Source organism: Austrofundulus limnaeus, unplaced genomic scaffold (assembly GCF_001266775.1).
Source record: "Austrofundulus limnaeus strain Quisiro unplaced genomic scaffold, Austrofundulus_limnaeus-1.0 Scaffold55, whole genome shotgun sequence".
Lineage (NCBI taxonomy): Eukaryota > Metazoa > Chordata > Actinopteri > Cyprinodontiformes > Rivulidae > Austrofundulus > Austrofundulus limnaeus.
In genome coordinates this window covers 1,605,163-1,627,685 of record NW_013952457.1, presented here as the reverse complement: position 1 = coordinate 1,627,685, position 22,523 = coordinate 1,605,163, and the positions used below count along the sequence as shown (strand labels likewise).

The following is a 22,523-nucleotide window of genomic DNA, read 5'->3' as shown; positions in this document are numbered from 1 at the left end:
ACATTAAACAGCCCCACAGAGGAGGGAGGGGCGGGGCGGGGCGGCTGTCGCCGTGCAGCGCAGCTGTCCTGCGTCTGACCTCAAAGTGCACAAGCTTCAAATTTCAGCGTTGGCTGCGATTTTGACGCTGAAATCGCGTTCGGTGTGAACGCACCATAACATCCTAACACTGTGGCTGACCTTTGACCTTTGTCAAGCTCCCCTTCCAGAGACTAAAAGGGTCTCCTAAAGAAACTGTCTGCCCAAACTTAAATTCCTCTGAAAAGTATCAACTAAACATTTTCCCTGTTTCACTTTAAACTATTCATAAAAAACCCAGTTAAAATAATGTGTTGCCTACCCCAGGGGTTCTCAAACGTTTTGGGTCTGGGGACCACTTACAAGTGTGAAACATTTCCAGGGACCCCCTTATAAACCCCATGCTGTTTTAAAAATAGTTTACTGTCATTTTACCTCCTAAACGCCATGGGAATATATCTTTTGTTTGGTTTAGTATGTTTGTTTTACTAGCGTATTGTTATCCATATGCATTTTTTAAAAATAAAAGTCAAATGAACAATTCATTCAACATTTTTGAGGACCACTAAGATATGACTCACAGACCCCTGGGGGGGGGGGTCCTGGGACCCCAGTTTGAGAACCTCTGGTCTACCCACTTATTAGTTCTGCTAGCTTGCAAGTTTGCCAAGGACTGTCCCTTTTGCACCTGCTAATTCATTGTGATTTTATTTAAAAAAGAAAACTTTTTAACATTTAATGTTTTGTTTGAAGTACATTTCATATGCTTAAAATGTTTATTACATGCTTAAAGTTTTTCTCTGTGATCATGTTCTGTTTAATTTTCTCACTAATTAATGCTTATGATTTGCATAAGAAGAAGAATCATTTAGCTTAGGTTTCATTTAATCGTGTGTTTTCCATTTAATCAATAGTCATTGTGTAGAAATAAATGCACTTTTCAATAATGGTATGCCCAAATAAAAACAGGAATCCACTGGATTTCTTCTCAAAACTTCAACAATCAGGTTCACAGTACAGCACTCAGCAGGCCATGGTATAAGACCTTGGACTGAAACCAAAACAAAACAGCAGCCCTGCTCTAAGCAGAGACTTCTAATGTAATTCTCCTCCTGGTTACACCCCTGGAGGTGCTGCCTTTTGTGTCAGACATAGAACATAACTCATTTTTGTTTAGGCTAAAAGAAAGAACACAAGATAACCCACACACCAACTCTCAATGGGCCTCATGCAAGAACCGTTCGTAAGCACAGATTTGTTCTTAAGTTGTGCGTATGAGTGATTTAGGAGAATTTGTGGCATTCACCAATGTTTTCGTATTCTAAGATTTTTTTCAGATATGAACAAATTTTACGTGTGGTCCAGACCTGTCGTATATTTTACGAGCAGTCAGTCTGCTGTTATCCAGACGGATTTTCTTCCCTAATAACTTTATATTTTGTTAGTTTGAAGATATTTTGAGTTGAAAATAAATCACACTCCATAATTATGTTGACAATAGGATATTCTGCTTGAATTAGAGTTATAATTTTAAATGTAATAATTTAGACTGACAATATAAATTGTCCGTCCGGCCGGCTTATCCGGGATCGGGTCGCGGGGCAGCAGCAGAGAGACCCAGACTTCCCTCTCCCCAGCGACACCTTCCAGCTTGTTCTGGGGGACTCTGAGAYGTTTCCAGGCCAGAGGGGATAATTAATCCCTCAAGCGACTCCTGGATTTTCTCCAAAGTGCCAGACATATTTTGAAAACATTTTAAAATGCTTATTTCAGAACCGCAACTGAGACCACTTGAGACCGCGCCCCAGGGGGTACAGTGCACAGCGCTGCGGCTTCTGAATAAATGAAAAATGATTTAACACAGTTGTTTATACTTTTAGCAGCTCTTTGTATTCCACAGCTGAGCTGCTAAAAATGACAGATTTTCTTTTCTGGATCTCTGACAGACGGACTTCAATCTCTGAACTCGTAAAGTTTTTCTTTTTAGTTTTAGCTGTCATTTTCATGAATGGACACTTCCTTGTATCTGAGGCAGGAAACATAGCCTTATATGGTGTTTTTGGGGTGGTAATTATGCTAATCTCCTCTCGCGTGCATGAGGAGCTGGATACGAACAGGTGGAATTTACACAGCTCATTTACACACTTTTCCTGAAGATAGAAGAGTTTGTTGAATCTGACGTGGCATGTTCGTACGAACCCTTTGTACGAACAAAAGTAAGAGAAATTTAGGATAAGAATACAAACATATTCTTGCATGAGGCCCATTCTGTTTAAACTTAAAGGCTGAAATGATCAGAAAGTATAAAATACAATACTGTATCTAACATATAGTTAATCAGTTACAAAATTTCCTTCAACTGGTCAATTAGTAATTCATTGATTTAATTCATTAGTATTGTTTTGTTTTACACTGATCTGAGTATAATTTCTAGCAGTGAGTAGGTGACCCTTTGTCTGAACCCASCCATTTTTCAAGTGAACAAAACTATTGGAACATGTGACTGACAGCAGTTTCTTATTGAGCAGGTGTTGCCTTTAAGCTTGATTGTTCAAATGATAAATAGTTCTGCATGACTAATCCACTTTTTGGCCTGGGTTAAACCTTCAAAGTAAGTTTTTCTTGTAAAAGAGGATAAAACAACATAAAGACCAGAGAGCTGTCTATGGGAGAAAAGCTGACAAGAGAGGGAAAATCAATCAGAGCCACTGGACAAACATTGGGCTCACCAAGCACAATAATTTGGAATGTCTTTATGTCCTGAATAATAAAGAAACTACTGGTGCACTGAGCAGCACACATCCAACAGGTCGGCCAAAACACAAAACAAAACATCAGTAAGTATCATCAATATCCTAAGTTGTTTAACTCATCTCCAAGCAAATACCAGGAAATAAAAACTGACATAAATGTCTTCAGTGTCCAACAAAAACAAGAGAATTAGACTTGCTGTTCAAATACTTTTGGAGGGGACTTTATGTCGCAACATTTCAGTGTATCAAAATTTTCTTACAGCTTTTTTCCTTTTTCTAGTGTTTACTGGATTTATAAATTTTTAATATGTTACGAAAACAATTTGAGCTTTTAAGGACAAAAAGTCTTTTTTAACGAAAAGGTCAGATGATCTAATTCACTGTTTTCATTATGAAAGTGTAATAAGTTAACAAAAAGTAAGGTGAGCCTATGCACAAACATTTTTGTTTTGTATACTTGCCCACAATCGAAAGGATGACCACAACCACGTCAAAGATGTTCCAGCCATTAGTGAAGTAATAGTGTCGTAGCGCAAACAGCTTCAGCAGAAACTCTCCGGTGAAGATCACAATGAATATGAAGTTGACCCAGTAGAGCACGTACTCTGTGTCGTCTGACTGATCGTCTGTCTCCACCATCATGGTCACCATGTTTAGGCAGATGAGAATCATGATAGAGATGTCAAATACCTGCTGTGTCACAAAGTCAAACACCATGCCCTGGATCTTGTTCTGAAAAAAAATGGGAGGAAAAAAAAAAATCACACTTTGGGTTATTTTCTCAGTTTTAAAACTTAAAACATGTTAAACTTGTCTACTTTTGGTGATTGTAATGGTTTACCTGAGGCCTTGGTATTGGTTTTTGTGGTTTCTTTGACCCTAGTTTTTTCATGGCATTGTAGTATTTCTTTTGCTCTTCCGTCATGAAAATATCCTGACCTCCAAAGTAAAGAGACATAAACAATTTGGTTACAATTTGCAAATCTGTGGCTCTTCTCATTTTCTTAAAGATAAACCAATGTATTTATCTGAAAGCAAAGTAAACCACGTGACAGAGAAGAAAATTGGTCTTATCTTTTTCTTCTGTTGGTTGAAGTTATCAATGATGACACCAATAAAGAGGTTTAAGGTGAAGAAAGAGCCAAAGATGATGAATATGACAAAGTAGATGTACATATAAAGGTTGTCCTCATAGAGGGGCTGATCTTCCACCTGTGAAGCAACAAAAAGAAACAGGCTTCAAAGTAGAAATTAGGCAAAGATCTGAAAGTCTGGTCATCAAAAAATTTTATACTGTAAAAGCCTACCTTTCTAGAATCTATTGCTGCATACATGATGTCCATCCAGCCTTTAAATGTTGCCTGTGATGCAGACAGTCACAGTGTAAGAGAGGATGTTTGTCAGGAGAAGAAAAAGGAAAATGATGCAGCACAAACAACAACAAAAATGTATCTTACCACTTGCAAGAGAGCCAGATACCCAGCACCCACATTGTCGAAGTTGATCTTGACGTTTTTCCATCTRACTTCACTGTAATTTGCATTAATCAGAGCAAAGCACTCCGTTTTGTTGTTCACGTCGTCCGGCTCAAAGTATTCTTCCGCTGTCTCATTAAAGCAGTAATAATACTTCCCGGCAAACAAGTTGACACCCATGATGCTGAAGATGAGCCAGAAGATGAGACACACCAGCAGCACGTTCATGATGGAGGGAATGGCGCCCACCAAGGCATTCACTACAACCTGAGGAGAGCAGTGAAGAAACAAAACTGTGATTTAACCCCTCAAACAGTAGCTGAATGAGGATGTTCACACAGGAGAACATCAACATGCACATAGAAATGCACACCTTTTTTTAGTTGTAGTTTCTTGGCACATGTTTAAGCCACTTATATGTCAAAAAGGAGTGTAAAAATACACAGCATATAACCCACAAATGACAAATGTTGCATCACAAAACAAACTCAACTAAACAAACTGTAATCTGTTTTTATAGATCGAGAGCAAATGTCTTAAAATGACAGTATTAACTTTTATTTGGGCAACATTTTACACATTCTTTTTATTATTCCTGGAATCAAACGGGACACTTGATGTTGTAGTTGACATCAATGTGTTAATATTTACAGTTCGGTCCATACATATATTTGGACAGAGACAACATTTTTCTAATTTTGGTTCTGGACAGATTACCACAATGTATTTTAAACAAAACAATTCAGATGCAGTTGAAGTTCAGACTTCCAGCTTTAATTCAGTGGGTTGAACAAAATGTTTGCATAAAAAATGTGAGGAACTAAAGCATCATTTAAACACAACCCCTTCATTTCAGAGGCTCAAAAGTAATTGGACAGATTAAATAATTGTAAATAAAATGTTCATTTCTAGTACTTGGTTGAAAAACCTTTGTTGTCAATGACTGCCTGAAGTCTTGAACTCATGGACGTCACCAGACACTGTGTTTCCTCCTTTTWARTGCTCTGMCAGGCCTTCACTGTGACGGTTTTCAGTTGCTGTTAGTTTGTGGGCCTTTCTGTCTGAAGTTTAATCTTTAACAAGTGAAATGCTCAATTGGGTTGAGATCAGGTGACTGACTTGGTCATTCAAGAATCTTCCACTTCTTTGCTTTAATAAACTCTTGGGTTGCTTTGGCTTTATGTTTTGGGTCATTGTCTATCTGTAGGATGAAATGACGACCAATCAGTCTGGCTGCATTTGTCTGATCTGAGCACACAGTTTGGCTCTGAATACAGTACCTCAGAATTCATTGGGCTGCTTCTGTCCTGTGTCACATCAGTAAACACTAGTGACCCAGTGCCACTGGCAGCCATGCATGCCCAAGCCATCACACTGCTCTGTTGTGTTTTACAGATGATGTGGTGCTTTGGATCATGAGCTGTACCACGCCTTCACCATACTTTTCTCTTTCCATCATTCTGGTAGAGGTTGATCTTGGTTTCATCTGTCCAAAGAATGTTCTCCCAGAACTCTGCTGCCTTTTTACTTTTTTTTTTTTTAGCAAAGTCCAGTCCAGCCTTTTTATTCTTGGCTTATGAGTGGCTTGCAGCGTACAGTGAACCCTCTGTATTTACTTTCATGCAGTCTTCTCTTTATGGTAGATTTGGATATTGATACTTCTACCTCCTGGAGAGCATTGTTCACTTGGTTGGCTGTTGTGAAGGGGTTTCTCTTCACCATGGAGATTATTCTGTGATCATCCACCACTGTTGTCTTCCATGGGCACCCAGGTCTTTTTGCGTTGATGAGTTTTTCAGTGCTTTCTTTCTTTCTCAGAATGTACCAAACTGTAGATTTTGCCACTCCTAATATTGTAGCAATTTCACAGATGGTTTTTTTTTCCATTTTTGCAGCTTAAGAATGGCTTGTTTCACCTGCATGGAGAGCTCCTTTGACCGCATGTTTACTTCACAGCAAAACCTTCCAAATGCAAACACCACACCTCAAATCAACTCCAGGCCTTTTATCTGCTTCATTGAGAATGACATAATGAAGGGATTGCCCACACCTGTCCATGAAATTGCCTTGGAGTCAATTGTCCAATTACTTTTGGTCCCTTTAAAAACAGGATGGCACATGTTAAAGAGCTGAAACTCTTAAACCCTTCATCCAATTTTAATGTGGACACCCTCAAATGAAAGCTGAATGTCTGGACTTTATATCCATGTATATTATATAACTATAACTTGAATATGTTTCAGTAATCAGGTAAAAAGACAAAATTTGTGTCAGTGTCCAAATATACTGTATATATGGACCTAACTGTATTTTTCTGCTGCCATTCAGCTGTAACCAATTAAAATTTCGTCCAAATATTGAATTGATTGAAATGTTTTGTGCCACAATGTATTGCTACACTCCTATAAGAAATAGATTTTTTTCAAAACATGACATTCTGGCCCAATATAAACAATTGAGCAAACATATTTACACTACTATCTTCCAGCATCTGTGTAAATTTGGTCAGTTTCACACTTTATGAAGTGTTGATAACTAAGTATAATTTAAATGTGCATTTCCAGATGCAGTGGTGCCATGTAGACAAAAAGCAAAACTATAAACATACAACAAAATGTAAAAAAAAGTGTTTGCGTTTGTTCATGTTTCTTTGTCTAATATCATCAAACAGAGACAATGCAACTATGTGATAAATAACTATCACAGCAAAACCGTGATTGTGAAACTCATCGTGATGAGAATCACTGAGGAGTGATGAGCAGGGATGGCGGGGGAGGGGRGATATGCAACCAGAAGTTTGTTGATCTTCCAGTGTGACAATGCCAAAGCCAAACTGAGATAGGATCAGATAACGGGACACTTGAGGCAGAGCAGAAGTCAGAAGATGCCAAGCCTAAACACGAACCAAGATTTGTTTTCCTGCTCAACAACAACCAGAGGCTGATCAGACCCGTCTAAATCAACAATATTATTATTGTAGAAAGATAACTTCTTTTGGCTTTTCAAGGTAAAACTCTTTGGGTATCTGAACTTTTGATTAAAGATCAGTTAATTGTGTAACGGTTCGTTTGAACAGGAACAATACACTCACAAAAGCGTTAAGTAATCAGAAGTAGTGGTCTGATGGATGCAGTTTGGTACACATGCAGACCATCGATAAATAATTTACCTTACAAGGAGCTGGCATATCTAAAACGTGCACCAAAGAGCATTAAGTGGTGGCGTCACAAATGGAGCTTTAATGTCATCAGGCAGGTCCCACAGCATCTACCGATCAGTCAAAACAGTGAACCCTCCTTGACCACCGAACAGAAGAACCCTTCTAGACACATTACTTCTTCCAATGTAATGCCTGGTTCACATGACAAGATTTTAAAATTGTTTGATTTTCAGACTTGAGAGACCCGACACATGAGGATAAAAACTCAGCTATAACAGATTTGTTTTTACAGTGTGTGGTGAACAGCAACATGGAGAAAGACAACACACCACACTCAAACAGTTAGATGTCAGACGGGAAATCTCGCGAGACTTCGAGATCAAACGTGAGTTCGGAGTGAATAAACGTGGTTGTCGAGGAAGAAGCAGCGTTGATAGTTTGTGGATTATTTTTATAGAGAAAAAAAACAAAACATACAGACATCTCCGACGTCCACCAGACTTTCTGGTGATCCATGGTAGTTGTTTTGTCATCTGTATTTTGGATTCCCCTCTGTGTTTTCATCACCTCACTTTCTGATTGGCTACGCGTCGCATTCAACAGGCTGCAAGCTCGTTTGTTCTCAGGGAGCATCACACACGCTGGGGTACTGGGCCAAGACAATCAAACATGTTGAATATCCCTGATTTGAGATTGGAGTGGTTCTGACGTCCTTCCGAGCCAACTAGACCCCTCTGAACACACCACACACAGCAGGAATTTCTCCTGAGATTATCTTTAGAGCCATCACAATAACTGAAATGCCCTTAAGACTGTCAGAAGAGCAAAACCGGGCACAAAATCAGCACAATTATCAAGCCGTGTGAACCTGGCATTAGGCATTCAGATATCAAAACGGCTGGATGCTCAAACCACTGGGCACCCACATCAAGAAGGCTCTGCCTACCTAAAACAGACCACATCCCAGAAAGTTGTACCAAGCATTACAGAACCCCAAAACATCTACACCTACCATCCAAACCAAACCCTGTGTCATCCCACACGGTGTCTTGACAAGTGGAATCAGTTGGATTACAGGTTTGCAATCCTAAATTAGGCCGCTAACACCAGAGCAGAAATGGATGTCTATCTATCCTGAGACTGCACACTGGTCTTGACTTCATTCTGCATTGAATCACTTGTGTCTTGTCCTGACGAGTGCCACAACCTCCTGATACGGGATTAGAAGTGTGCACGTATTGCCAACTCTGTTACATTTGATCCAATTTACCATTTCAATCCAGTCATGACTTTTAAAACACATGTAGTTTTATAGTTTTATTTAATTTCCACCGCTCCATCTGGCTGCTTAATTCTTTTGTTTTTCAGTGAGTGTAATGATTCAGTTCTGTATTTCATGTTGAGAAGTTCGGATGTGACAGTTCATGCCAGCCTCTCGTTGTTTCTCAGCCAACATCTACACTGAGTTTTTATTGTGCTGCATCATTCAGGTAAATAGGTAGATAGAAGGGATACATTATTTAAACTGGATCATATTTTTAAGGGATAAATTGTAGCTAGTTGCCTGAACATAATGCTAAAATTTATCATATGTGATATCAAATATGATAAATCAAATCAGATGCATTACAGCCATCTGAGATGATCATCCATGCAAAAAAAGCTTCTCACTGATTCAAAGTATTGTAAAAAATTCCACTCCAAGAGATTTTAAGTTTKTATTGTTTTATTGCCATTTCTAGCATGCGTTAAAGCTTTTCTTTAAAACAGCATGCAAAAGGACCAGCTACCTGGTGCCTCAGGTCTTACCCTCATCCCTTCAAAACGTGACAGGGCCCTGAGGGGTCTCAAGGCCCTCAGTGTCCTGAGTGATTTAATCGGGCCTAGATCGGAGTAGCCCAAAGCATTAGCTATAAGGCTGACTATAGACACCTACACAGATAGGACAGAAGGAGAAGGAAAGACAGAAGCAAAGGAAGAGAGGACCCACACAGTTAAAAGGGATCTAGAGAGAAATAGGGACCCTATACCAACTGTAAGGATGGCTGTGTGATTAGTTACAGATAGGTACAAAAAAAGTCCTTAAGTGTGAAAATATTTCTACAACATAAACAACGTGGAAAAGTCAATAAAACGGACTTAGAATTGTTTTTTTTATGTGTTTGTGTTCGGTTTAGTTTTGGCAAGCCAGTCTAGCGTGATAACCAGCTTTACAAAACAGTGAGCACACCTGGAAAGAAACTTGTGGTTGACACAGTGAGAGGAAGAGAAGAGAGTCAAACAAAGGGACAAATCAGAGGAGAGATGTGTTCACGAACACTAAATCAATGTGACACAATCAATTACACACAGTACACGGTACGAAACAGTAGCACACCAGAGGACACTTTTACTTAAAGAAAGGGGAGAGAAAAGGTACGAAGTTGAGGACAACTTTCAGGGTTAGAAGAGAAGTTGACCTGTGAAAGTAGGAGACCCATCACAGCACACAAACCTTACCCTGGACCCCCAAACACCGACCTCTCAGTCCCTCTCGACAGATGCACAATGTCTCTCTGAACTTAAAGAGACAAAGTTAGAGACACCTGCTGTGAGAGAGAGGACAGGTCAGTAATAAAAGCCTGGAGAAAGAAATGATTTTGATACATTCTTGTTTCCTGTTGTATAGCTCATCACTTAGAGTGAAGTCTTTATTTCTGTGTTTCTAATTGCCTGAATWTAAATGGGGACAATTCAACACAGTCTCCAATTATTATTGTTACATTTTAATTAGGGCTGTCAAATGATTAAAATTTTTAATCTATTAATTCCAAGGTAGCTGTGAATTGATCACGATTAATCCCGATTAATCTTAAACTTAATATAAAACTTTAAATTTTTACATTTTTAAATATTATTTATTTATTAAATAAATAAAATAAAATAAGCCATAAGAAGACAAAAAGAAAAAAAACTGTACATATTGTGTTACACATGGAGTTTTTTAAAAATATTATTTATTTAACCTTTATTTATCCAGGTAAACTGTTTGAGAACCACTTCTCATTTACAAACATGACCTGGCATGCACTGAGTGCATTGCAACATGCAAACCTACATATTCAGCCATAGAAAGTGATTGTAAATTTTAATCGTGATTAAAATTTTAATCTATGCCCATGCAGCACTAAAAATAATCAGAGTTAACTCGATCAATTTCACAGCCCTAATTTTAATAAACATTTAAATCATACAATCCGTTCTTTAACTATTTAATTAGTTTTTTTGCACTCCTACATTTTTAATACTAACCAATACCAAAATCTACTTGACGGAGAAATTTTAAATATTACAGCCACATTTGTAATTTTTATTAAGCTAACGTGACATATACAGATGGTAGATCAGAATATAAAAATTTTTAAAATGTGGATATATTGATTTTTGACCAAGTTATCAGTGTTTTCACTCATTTCTAAGTGAAATATAACAACAAAAAAGGTGTATCARTAATCCCAGATTAGGTTTAAGAGGCATGCAACTCTTGTGAACCATTGAATACTAATAAAAAAAGCTCCATGTCTACATCTAAAATTTAAAAAAAAAAAAACAAATTTATAAATAGTTGTGTGTGTGTGTGGGGGGGGGTAAGCTCTTGTTCTACTGACATGGAATACCCATCATCATGTCCAGTTGTAATTTCTTCTTTAAATGACATTTAGAAACAAAATAAAATGAAATTTAAGTGTAAAAAGTACTTTTGAAGAATCACCTTTAAATACATAAGATATGGAAATAAAATAAAAGGCTAATTTTGTAAATCATATGGTCACTAATCACAACCTACACTACATCCAAGGGTTAGAAAAACACTTTAACATTAAAGTGCATCACAGATTCAGTTATATTATTATTAATAGTTATTATATAATCAATGTGCACCTTTTTTGTAATATGAAAACAAAAGATAAAATGATCCAAACTTTGTTTCTCCAGCACATGCATTTTTTTATTTGAAGAATAGGAGCTAAATAAAGAGACTTCAGAAAATTTGCAGTGAAGGTGAAACTCTGTTAATCTGTTCTGCATCCTGACAGCTGTGAATTTTAAAATCTTATGGTGTCACCACTTCTCAAATCGTAAACCCTCAGGATTTCTGTTTACACAACCTTCTGCAGAAAATATTTTTTAGATGTTAGTGATTTCATGGCCATTAAAAGTAACCAATAGACGTCCGTTAAAGGTTTTTGTAAATAATAATTTTTGCATCAGGATGGATACAAACAAAAAACAGTGACAGAAGTCTGACCACTCCTTAAACTGTATAGAAAACTGTTGGAAAGTTGAAGTTAATTTTGCAGTAAAACTGATAKTCAGAGGAGTTAAGAATCTTATACGTACCAAATCACAATAAAATTTAAAAAACTTCATGTAATTTATTCTGTGCTCATTTTAAAAATAATTGTCTGAAATGGGCCGTGTGGCTATAAACATCATTTAAGCTATACTGTTTCTATATAAATGTACAGATAGGATGTTTCTTGGAAACAACTCTAGAAGATTGAATAAAATACACATAATAACAATATGGATGATGTAACATAGTAGTAAAAATCATGCAGACCTATTATTCTACATGAAATATTTCTGTTATGGGCATATTTTAATTTAACCAGAACAACAATCTTCAAAACTATCACAACATTCACAATGAACTGTGGGTAAATTCATCAAGAGGTCTGCAAATCTGTGAACTTGCATAACATTTCCCATATCAGGTCAAAGGTTTAGAGCCCCTTACAGTCTGTAGAATTTGCCTTGAAAAGTGTGCCTGTTTGCAAAACAGCAAAATAAAAAGGTTCTCCAAGCAGCAGGTTAAATAAATATTTCATGATTGCTGAAACTGCACTAATCTGATCCAAAACCAAGTTTCTATTTCTTTGCTCAAGTTTCCAGACCTACAATTAAAACTAAAATTCACTCATAATAAAAAATAGCACCTCAAACTGTCAACAAAGGCTAATAATACTAATATTAACTAATACTACAAAACTAATAATAAGTCGATAAATTAACATGCAATGAGACATTTGTCTGATAAAATTTCTTATATTTTCTTTAAAACAAATAATCAAGATTTTTTTTCAGAGCTTCATTTATGTCATTCACAAAACATCACAAATAAAAAAAGACTTGCTTAGTGACAATCACATTATCATTATATAGTAAAATAAATTAAACATATTTTCTCCACTTAGGTGTGGCAGATGCACAAAATAAGGCTTTGCTTTRTTTTAAGTAACTCATTTTAATCCACAAGATTTTTCTTTTAATATTCCCCAAATAGGAGCCTTCAAAAATATTTTACTCATTAATTCTTTTTTCTTTAACCAAAAACTACAAATGTCTAAAAATAAAAAATAATTCTTGATCAACAACAATTATTTCATAGACAAATGACAAGTAGGCAACCAAACAGAATTAAACTGCACTTACATCCACAATGAAGAAGTCCAACCAGCACCAGGCGTTAGTGAAGTACTTGACAAAGCCGTAGGCCACCCATTTTAGCAGCATCTCCAGGATGAAGATGTAGGTGAAAACTCGATCTGCATAGTCTAGAATGATGCGTACGGTCTTCCTCTGTTCAATGTACACGTCTTCAAAGGCCTAAAACAGAGCAGGGAGGAGGCACACGTGTCAGGGAGTAAACTTGGGTAATCCACAGCATATTTAACTTCTGATTTATATAAAACACATTAAGTTTGGATAGTATCCCTGTCAATAAAAGATAGGGGTGTTAGTGTGTAGCAGATGCCTGACAGCTCATAACCTGCATAATTCTTCAGTACATAAGTGTTTAGATTTGGCCAGAGGCCTCTTTTTTTCCCTTCAGAAAGCTGCAAAGCTATGCTGAATTCTTTTGGTTGAAAGGTTGGTGCATTACAGCAATTTGTTGTCCATTAGTGGCTTTAACATCAAGAGCAGTTGCAGCAGAAACGCAAGCAGTGCTCTTGACTGCCCACATCCTTAAAGGGAAATAATGTTCTTTATGTTTAAATAAATGCTAAGTCCATTTGAATACTTACTTAGCTATTTTCCACACATTGTTTCTTACACACCATTTAGTGTAAAACCACCAAACCATTTGGTTTTCATGTACTTCACAGTAACATTTACCATTACATGACGCTTCTGAGTACTTTTTACAACGTTTGAGTGAGTTTGTTTGTGCTTTTTACCAGGGCTCCACTGCTGAGCAGGATCATAAAGATGATAAGGGTTTCAAACCAGTTGTGTTCTACGATCAGGTAGCAGGTCTTCCTCAGGAACCACCAGTGTTTGCCCCAGCCGTGAGTGATGGGAACATCACAGCACTTGTATTTAGCCACGCATTCTGCACAACAATTAAAAGCAGAGCTGCTGATACACAGCGACGCTTTCAAAAACTCCAAAATAAACAAAATGAACGTGAATCATAGTGAGGATAAGTCAACACCAGATTATAGGCAAAGTGTACCATCAGTCCAGCAGGCGTCTGGGTCAATATACTCCTCCACAACTTCAACCACCGCCACTTCCTCCACATCAGGCTTGATGTCTATTGTGCTGCCCTCAGATGAACTGGTGTCATCCAGCTAGGACAGAAGAGATCAAATCAATGTCTGAACTGCTTTCTTTATGTTACAGCTTCACTGAAAGCGATGCTATAAGCACACCACATACGTTTGGCACACTGTAAGCCATTACTTCAAAGTCTCTTTGCACTGGTATCCATTAGATATTTTAGAGCAGGATGCGTACATGTAGCTATGTTGCTTTTTTTTCTCTGCAGAGTTACATTCAAGTGACTGATAATAGTCGTCACAGAACTTGTAAAAACAGATTCTTTAGTTTTGAATGGCTGCTGAGGGATTGTTGTGTCGGAAAACTGTAGCTAAGCAAAAAGAAAAATAATAATAAAACAGCTGGTATAAATCATAATTATTCACCTAACATCTGAGGACTCAGAGCCATGTCAGTTCACATGAGAATGATGCTGCACTTTATTCAACAGTACGTAAAGACATGGCACCTCTCATTTAAAAAGGTTGATCCAGCTTGCATCAAACAGAAGCCAGGAAATGTTTTGAACAAGAGGGGAAATGTCTACAAGAAACCTGTTTGTTTGAACACTTTATGACATAAAATGTACATCATACTGYACTTTACACACTTCGATTGTCAGCAAAGGAAAGCATTTTCTCTCTCTTCATCTTTCGGCCTTTTTCTCTTCATCAAACAGCCCGTTGGCAGCTCTCTCTGTGTTTTCTCTGTGCTGAGTGCTCTGTGGTTGGACGTGATGCAGACAAGATGGTTGCGTTGAGGGAGTCTGATGGAATAGGATCCAGGTGCACGTAAAACAGCGCTGCAGCTGTATTGTCTTTTTTCTTCCTACAGTAAGTCAGGTCAAGGTGACCTACATATCACACACGTCTACAAGCTCTGGGCCAGGCTCATCCTTCTCTCACACTCGTAACATACAGAAGGCTTTGTTTCTCGGTCTGTCGCCTCATCGGGCATGCCTCTGTCTGCTGTTCTTTGTGTCTGCACGATCAGCACTTAGGCTCAACGTTACAGCACTTCTGTCTAAATGGATGATGGGAAGTGCAGCTAAGACCAGCCCTGCTTATCTCATTGTTAAACAATAAAGTTAACTTTTCTGGCAAACATGTAGATCATTTTGGAGTAAAGTCATAAAACGTGAAAGTGAAGACACTTTTGTGAAATTAGAGCCTGGTCTTCAGTGTAATACCTGGACACAATCAAGCAAAATATCACACAAACTACCAGAAAAAAAAAAACCCCTGTTTCCAGCCCCACTGCAACGTCCTTGAAGTGGAAAATTCTTGCTGGATGATGGAATATGGTGAAAAAAACAATAGCCTGATTTTAACCACAGGGACTGTTAAGCCATTGCCCTAGTTTGTAGTAAGTGTAATTCCCTAAATTATATTGCAGTACACAGTAATATAAACTGCCTAATCAGCTTTACTTCCACATTCTTCCATTGTGTCCCACATATTTTAGTGTAGCACACAACATGCACTGTTTTCTTCTCCTCTTCAGCCTCTGGCAGCTGCTGATGTTTGTGAGAGAAATGAAGGCTGCAACATGTTTTAATGCATAGGAGTTTCATCATTAAAGACACTTTCGAGGCGTTTTATCAGGCTGAAAAATGAAAAGGTTGAGGACTAGTAACGGAGCAGGTGAGGTAGAGCTCTTGTTTGTATCTTAGCACTGCTCAGAGAAAATAATACAGCCACGACACAGGAATGAGGAAGCGTTTACAGGAAGTTCACACAACACAAACTTAACCAAAGTTACTTACTTGTGTTCAGACAGGAATAAATTGGCAGCAGATTTTTTAAGGATGATATTCTAAGCAATGCCTTTTCTGTTTTTAATGCTCTGGTGTGTTTTATAACCGACCTCAAACTCCACTGCTCCCTTTTACTCTCTCAAATTAGATATTGCCTTGAAATTCTTTTCAAGATGCTATGTAACCAGTGCCTCCTCATTCGATATTGTACCTCTTTGCGCAGAGGTAATAAACTTTTTGTTCATCATTATTCTTGTTAAGCCAGATTTCCATAACAGTCCCACTCTTAGCAGTCCTTTCTACTCACGTCTTTGCTGTTCTCGATGTCTGATTCACTGCTGAAGTCTTCCGTGTTCAGGTTTTCAAAGTCTGACTCGCCGACTGCGATGGGAACGCACACGGTGAGGTTGGGGTTGTGGATGAAGGACATGTAGTCCTCATCAATCATGTACTTCCCCACGCTGCTCCCGATGCCGCTGGTTGTGCCGTTGCCATTTTTGGGATAGTCCAGTTCACGGTTGATGTCAACTGTGTGGTTTGCAATACAGTTCAGCTTCTTCTCATACATTTCATCCAAAGGTTTCTGCTCCTCTTCTATAGGCTGTGTTTTAGAAAAGGGATGAAGAGAAAGGCTTTTAGAATACATGAATGTAGTTGATGAGTTAATAGTAACAAATTGCTCTGATGTTCGCTGTCTTTACCTTCTTGAGCACTGTGGCTACCAAGACACGCATATTGGCCTTAAACCAGGCGATCCCATTCTTAATGCGGGCCACAGCAAGCTGGAGGTTGTTGGGCTCACCATCATCATCAGTTGCAGCGAGGTTGTCTGCACTGAAAGAGCTCAGCAGCAAAGCCAGAAACAGGTTCAAAACCTCAGGAAGAAAAACAAAACAAAACCTGGAACTCCAGAACTTGGCAATACGATTCGGTTGCACATACACTAGATAGTGTTTGCTTTTCCTTACCACCAGATTTCCAATAACCATAACCATCATGAAGACGATTATGCACATGGCCTGTCCTGCCACTTCCATACAGTCCCACATGGTTTCAATCCACTCCCCACACAGAACTCTGAACACAATCAGGAAGGAGTGAAAGAAGTCGTGCATGTGCCAGCGAGGAAGCTCACAGTCCTGTGCGATCTTGCACACGCAGTCCTTGTAGCTTTTGCCAAACAGCTGCATGCCCACCACAGCAAAGATGAAGACAATGATGGCCAACACCAGGGTCAAATTACCCAGAGCTCCCACTGAGTTTCCAATGATCTTTATCAGCATGTTGAGGGTGGGCCATGATTTGGCCAGTTTGAACACTCTCAACTGCAAGCGGAAAAGAAAACTGGATTATTTCACTGTATTTTGTTTGCAGATGACAAAACCTTTGATAYAATAATCAGGGGCGGACCTAGAGGAGTGGCCACCCCTGGCACTTGGTTGGCCACTGCAGGTAACACCCCCCAAATAACTGACAAATGAGTAGGGATCTTGGATTTTGCCATTGGAATTAGCTTTTGTTTAAGATTGTTCTCTTCTAATATTACTGTACTGTTTACATTTTCAGTTGTGTATGTTTAAAAATGGCTGAATTATAGGACTTTGTAAAATTAGCATTAGCATTAATGGTTTGCTTAATTTGGGATTAGCATTGGCTATTGGGACGTAATCATTCTTAGATACTCTAAAACCAAATTCATCTTAATAAGTCTTAAAATGGCTGAATTATAGCCATTTAAAGTTAACATCTTGAATGTTTGATCAGCATTTAGAGTTTAGTAAAGATTGTTTTCAGCTAATTTTACACTAATCTTCAGCTTTGTATAGCAGCTGAAGTAATTCCATTTGGAATTAGCTGTAGCTGCCATCTCAAAATTTCAAATCAAATGTGCTTTTCTACATTTGTATATGCCCCCCTAAAATACCCTGGCCACCTCTCTGCCAGTCAATACAAAAAAAAGTCCAGCTCTGCCCTGATAATAATGACATGCTATCTCATGTTCTTGGTGTTACATATGAGCAGCACATCTTTTCCACTCACCAATCGGAAAGACCTGAGAACTGAAAGGCCCTCCACATCAGCCAGTCCCAGCTCAACCAAACTCAGAGTCACAATAAAACCATCAAAGCAGTTCCAGCCTTCCTGGAAGTAGTAATAGGGATCCATGGCAATCAGCTTGGCAAACATCTCCCCCGCAAAGATGCCAGTGAAAACCTGCAGAAGCACAGTGGGTAAAGAGAGTTCAGTGGGATTCAAAGGGATTACTGATAACTTAAATTAAGGCAGAYATTTTTTCTTCACATTTTTATGTTCATAATGCTTTACAGTGTCTGCCTGCAACCAGGGTAGTACACTCTTTTTCCATTTCCAGCTTTTTATTTGGCTTTTCGGTTATAAGAGTGTATTCACACCAGGAAAGTCCTTTGGTCCACTTGTTTGGTCTGGACCAAAAGTGGGCTTAATTAATTATTTTTTTGAGGTTTGCACTCATATTGTGCTTTTTTGCAAGTGGTCTATAATTTGTAAACAAAGCCACACGTCATTAGAATGAACTGGGTTGGGACACAGCACAGACTTGGAAAGAAAGATGGAAGTCTACTTTTATTTATTATTTTTTTCTTTGAAAAGATGGAAGTCTGTTTTATTTATAATTTTTTCTTTGAAAAGATGGAAGTCTTGTGTGCTGCCTGTGTTATGTCCGTTATGTGTGCATCTGTCTAAATATCGAGGAGGCACAATGTCTCCTCATTGCTCCAGGTGTGTCCACAGGTTATTGTTTGTAGCGTCCATGTAGTGGACTGAGACATTAAAAAATGGTTCTCACTCTGAAAGACTTCATGTTTTTTTTTAAGATTTTCAACTTTTATACCACTTTCTGTTTGGGTCCTTAATTAGCTTTATTCCTCAATGTAAATATGTTGTTGACCTTTTGACTTAAAACTTGTTCAATTTAGTTTTGCTAATTTTAGTCCTCTTCATTTGGCTCCATGTCGGATTTATTGAGCGGCTGGCATCAGAATAGGATTTCTTTTAGAAATTGTTTCTTTGTTCTTGTTTCTAAAATAAAAAGATAAATATTTTATAAAAACTAATTGTTTGTTGAATTGCTTTATTTGCACTAAGTGAAATTTTTAAAAAACAGGTTTTACCCTCTAAATTTACAGATGTCACAAAATATTTTCAGTTTCCTAAATCCCTATTGAATATTTTTCCAATAGTGGCATTAAAAACAAAAAGTTAAATCTGGCATTGTATGGCTGCAGAAAGCAGCATCATTTTTATTGAATGTACTGTTGAGTTAAAAAATGCTCTGAACCATTTGTTTAGACCACTGCATGATAAATGTAGAGTCAAAAACAATTTTATTTATTTTATACTTTTTTTTTTACCATCAGCCCAGCAGMTAATTCTACATTTGCTCAGTGCTGCAGGAGACACTGGGTGATTCACACTGCGCCATCCAACGTCTTATGCAGACTGAGTTAAATTCCTGTTTCATTCCGGACAGCGTGCCAATGCTTATGACCTCATTTCCTGTCCAAGTGCTGACACAGAGCCAATACTGCTGTGCTACAGGGATATTTTGAAAGCAAGGGACGAGCACAGCCAAATCAAAATGTCTGCTTCAGGTGGTGTGCCCTGCCAAAGCATTTTGTAACACCCCTAATGTTACGTTTGGTGGTATGAAAAAACATAAGGCCTGCCTGTTCAGACTCTGGGTTTTCAGGAGCAACAGACAATGGTTCTAGGTCAGTTGTGGGCAATCCTGGTCCTCGAGGGTCGCTATCCTGCACGTTCAACTTGTTTCCCTGCTCCAACACACCTGATTCAGTGATTGATTTCCATTCTTAAGCTCTGCAGAAGCCTGGAAATCACTCATTCATCCAAATAAAGCATGTTGGAGAAGATAAACATGAACAACATACAGGCAGGATAGTGGTTGTCAAAGACCAGGGCTGCCCACCTGAGTTGTGGAGAGATGGCAACATTCAAATGAAGCTAAATGTTTAATGAGATCCCCATATGGCTACTCTGTATGGTAAGTGTGAGTCCTAAAGTGCACATGTCAAATGATGCATGAATTGCTTTAAGAAGACAGCTAATTGCAAAACGGTTCTGTAACTACAGAGGAAAGGTGATGAGCTTTATACAGATGGCAAAATTACAAAGGTGATGGATGAAATGTGGATTGAAAATGTGGAGAGCTGAAGCGTCTCACCAGGTTGCCAGTAGCAAGGACGCCCTCAAAATGTTCCGTCATCGGGTAGTGCTCCATGGCCATGAACAGGGTGTTGAGCACGATGCAGATGGTGATGGCTAAATCAACAAACGGGTCCATGACGATCAAGTAGACAATGTGCTTCAGCTTTAGCCAGAAGGGACAGCACTCCCAGATGAGAAAGATGTTAGCAAACTTGTACCAACAGGGAGGACACTTCCTCTGAGACTCCTCCAACTCTGCAGGAAAACATTAAGAAGGAAGAGAAATGAAACAAGCATTTTATGATGGGATGCATTTTACTCATCAGCTTCCAAGTTTTAGACAAATCTTGTGCAATCTGGTAGCATTTCAAAGTATGTGGAAGGATGACGCTCAGCTACCAACATGTAAAAATTTGGTTCAAAACCTGTAAAACTGACATTATTTTTGTTTCTTTGGCTCATTTCCCAGTTATGGCCATCTTGAATTGAGTTGACTCCAAAACCTGTCAAGTGGTTTCTGACATATTTTACCATTTTGATAGGTTGACTCCAAATGTTATTGCCAAACACAAACATTTTTAAACAAAAATCTTGCTCAGTTTGTTAGCGTTCAGAGTACATGTGGGGATGACATAAGCTACAACTATACCAAAATTCTAGCTCAGTATCTCTCATTTGTAAAATGTAAACAAAAATCCAAAACTTTAAAAAAAATTTTTTTAATACTTTCACCAAAACTCTATAAAACAGGTGCATTAAGCGTACCCTCTAGCAGCGTGTTGGTGACTACACTCATCTGACTGTTGGCTCTTTCCTTCCCTTTGAAGGAGGAGTTCAGCTGATCCACAGAGACCATAAGAGAGTCTGAGTGTTTCTTCTTAATCTCCACGTCTGTTGTCTGTATTCAGACAAAAACAACACAAGATCACTTAGAGCTAGTTCTGACAATCATTCATGAAAACGGATGCTCTGAAGCTGAAAGGAMAAAAAAAAAAAAAAAAAGAAATGATGCTCCAGATCTGTTTACAAGACAAAATAGAAAGAAACTGAACAGTTCAACACATAAAAACTGAAAATAACAATAACGTTTTTATATATTAGTCAACTTGTTCAGCTTTAAGTAATTTTAAAAACACATTCAATTTTACTGTGAACTCTCAATTATGTTAATTTAGCACAACTAAGGAGAACTACGTTTGCACCTAAAAAATTGAGAGCTTTGATTTGAATTCAGCTTATATGAAATTTTCTTAAAACAGCACATTGTTACAAATGTAGACATAGTTTATTCCTTTTAATAATAATAATAATAATAATAATAATAATAATAATAATAATACTGTCTCAGTAGTATTACAGTGCATGCAGTAGCATGCATGTCATGTCAACAACAGGGAATTCAAGTTGTCCATGCTAAATTCAGAAGAGGTAAAAAAAGGTAAAAAAAGGTCAGCTGAGAGTAAAAAAGAGGTCTATCATGCCAGCTGGAACAGGGAGAAATATTGTTACACACAAAGTTTCAGGTTTGTTGTTGCACCATCCAGGGCTACGAGCAGAGGATGAAAGAAGACATATAGGAGAGTCGCAGCAGCAGCAAGAGGAAAGTGGAAATGAAAGACAGATGCTGAWAGAAATGGTAGATAAGAACGTGTACCGAAAACACTAAAGGTAAATCTCTGATCGTGAAGGTGAGAACTTTTTTTATATTCAAGTGTTGCGTTTTTGGGATCTTAGTCTATAACATTAGTCATAATGTTGGTAAGATGATGAGTTTGTGGACAATGTTTCAGCTAGTTAGAGCCTTTTTGGAGCTGTTAAAAAATAAGCAATGGAAAAAGAGAATTCGATCAGGTTAGAGGAGTGAGTGAAAGATGTTCAAACAGAATCCAGATATTCAGGGAAGGAAAGAAAATGAACTACTGAGTTTAGGGGAAAGAGAAACAAGAGCCAAGAAGGGGGAGAGGTACTGAAGGAGGAGCTGCGAGATCAGGGCCGCCATCATCATCATCACCATCATCATCATCATCATCATCATGCCTAAACTGTATTGGTGTCCCACGGACGTCCTTACACTGTCATCAGTGGCTGCCTTATCTATTTTCACCTCAGGCAGAAGCCGTCTGCCGGGCCCTGGGCCGATGAGAGACACCACGCCGTTGCAGTCCACCGTGCTGTTCCTCTTCCCTCCTGAGTGGGGGGCCAGCGGGTGTATGCGCGATGAGCCCTGGCTGTAGCCGCTGTAGCTGTTGCGACGGTACGGTATGAACAGGGAGCCTCGGCGGTCTTCGCTCTCCTCCACCGTGCTATGCTCGTCATCCGCGAACTCGTTCTCCGAACCCATGTCCTTGGAGCGGCCTTTGAAGCTGAAGATGCTGCTGCGGCTGTTGTGGCGTGACATGAAGGGAGAGCCAGGGATGCTGAGCAGTGACTACAAAAAAAAGGAAAAAATAAACAAGGAGCGAGACAATTACGGGTTTTTGATTTTGATTTGATTTATTTATTTAACAGGAAAAGATTATTAAAAATCAAGCCTGACTCAGCATAATTGCTGTTTTACAGCAGGTTCCTGTTCT

General features: G+C 38.4%; 1 protein-coding gene across 5 annotated transcripts in view; it reads right to left on the bottom strand.

Moving 5' to 3' along the window:
• Positions 1-3,128: 3,128 nt before the first annotated feature.
• Positions 3,129-22,523, bottom strand: part of scn8ab (sodium channel, voltage gated, type VIII, alpha subunit b) — a gene marked incomplete at its 5' end in the record, with an annotated part of 28,752 nt that continues 9,357 nt past the window's right edge. The window contains 16 exon segments of one of the 5 annotated variants that reach the window (XM_014009143.1): positions 3,129-3,503; positions 3,613-3,717; positions 3,846-3,983; positions 4,079-4,132; positions 4,229-4,513; positions 9,216-9,338; positions 12,882-13,055; positions 13,628-13,782; positions 13,906-14,023; positions 16,055-16,348; positions 16,449-16,622; positions 16,716-17,072; positions 17,788-17,961; positions 19,967-20,205; positions 20,716-20,848; positions 22,022-22,378. In XM_014009143.1, the coding sequence (XP_013864597.1) occupies positions 3,144-3,503; positions 3,613-3,717; positions 3,846-3,983; positions 4,079-4,132; positions 4,229-4,513; positions 9,216-9,338; positions 12,882-13,055; positions 13,628-13,782; positions 13,906-14,023; positions 16,055-16,348; positions 16,449-16,622; positions 16,716-17,072; positions 17,788-17,961; positions 19,967-20,205; positions 20,716-20,848; positions 22,022-22,378 (3,240 nt within the window). 5 annotated transcript variants of the gene reach the window in all.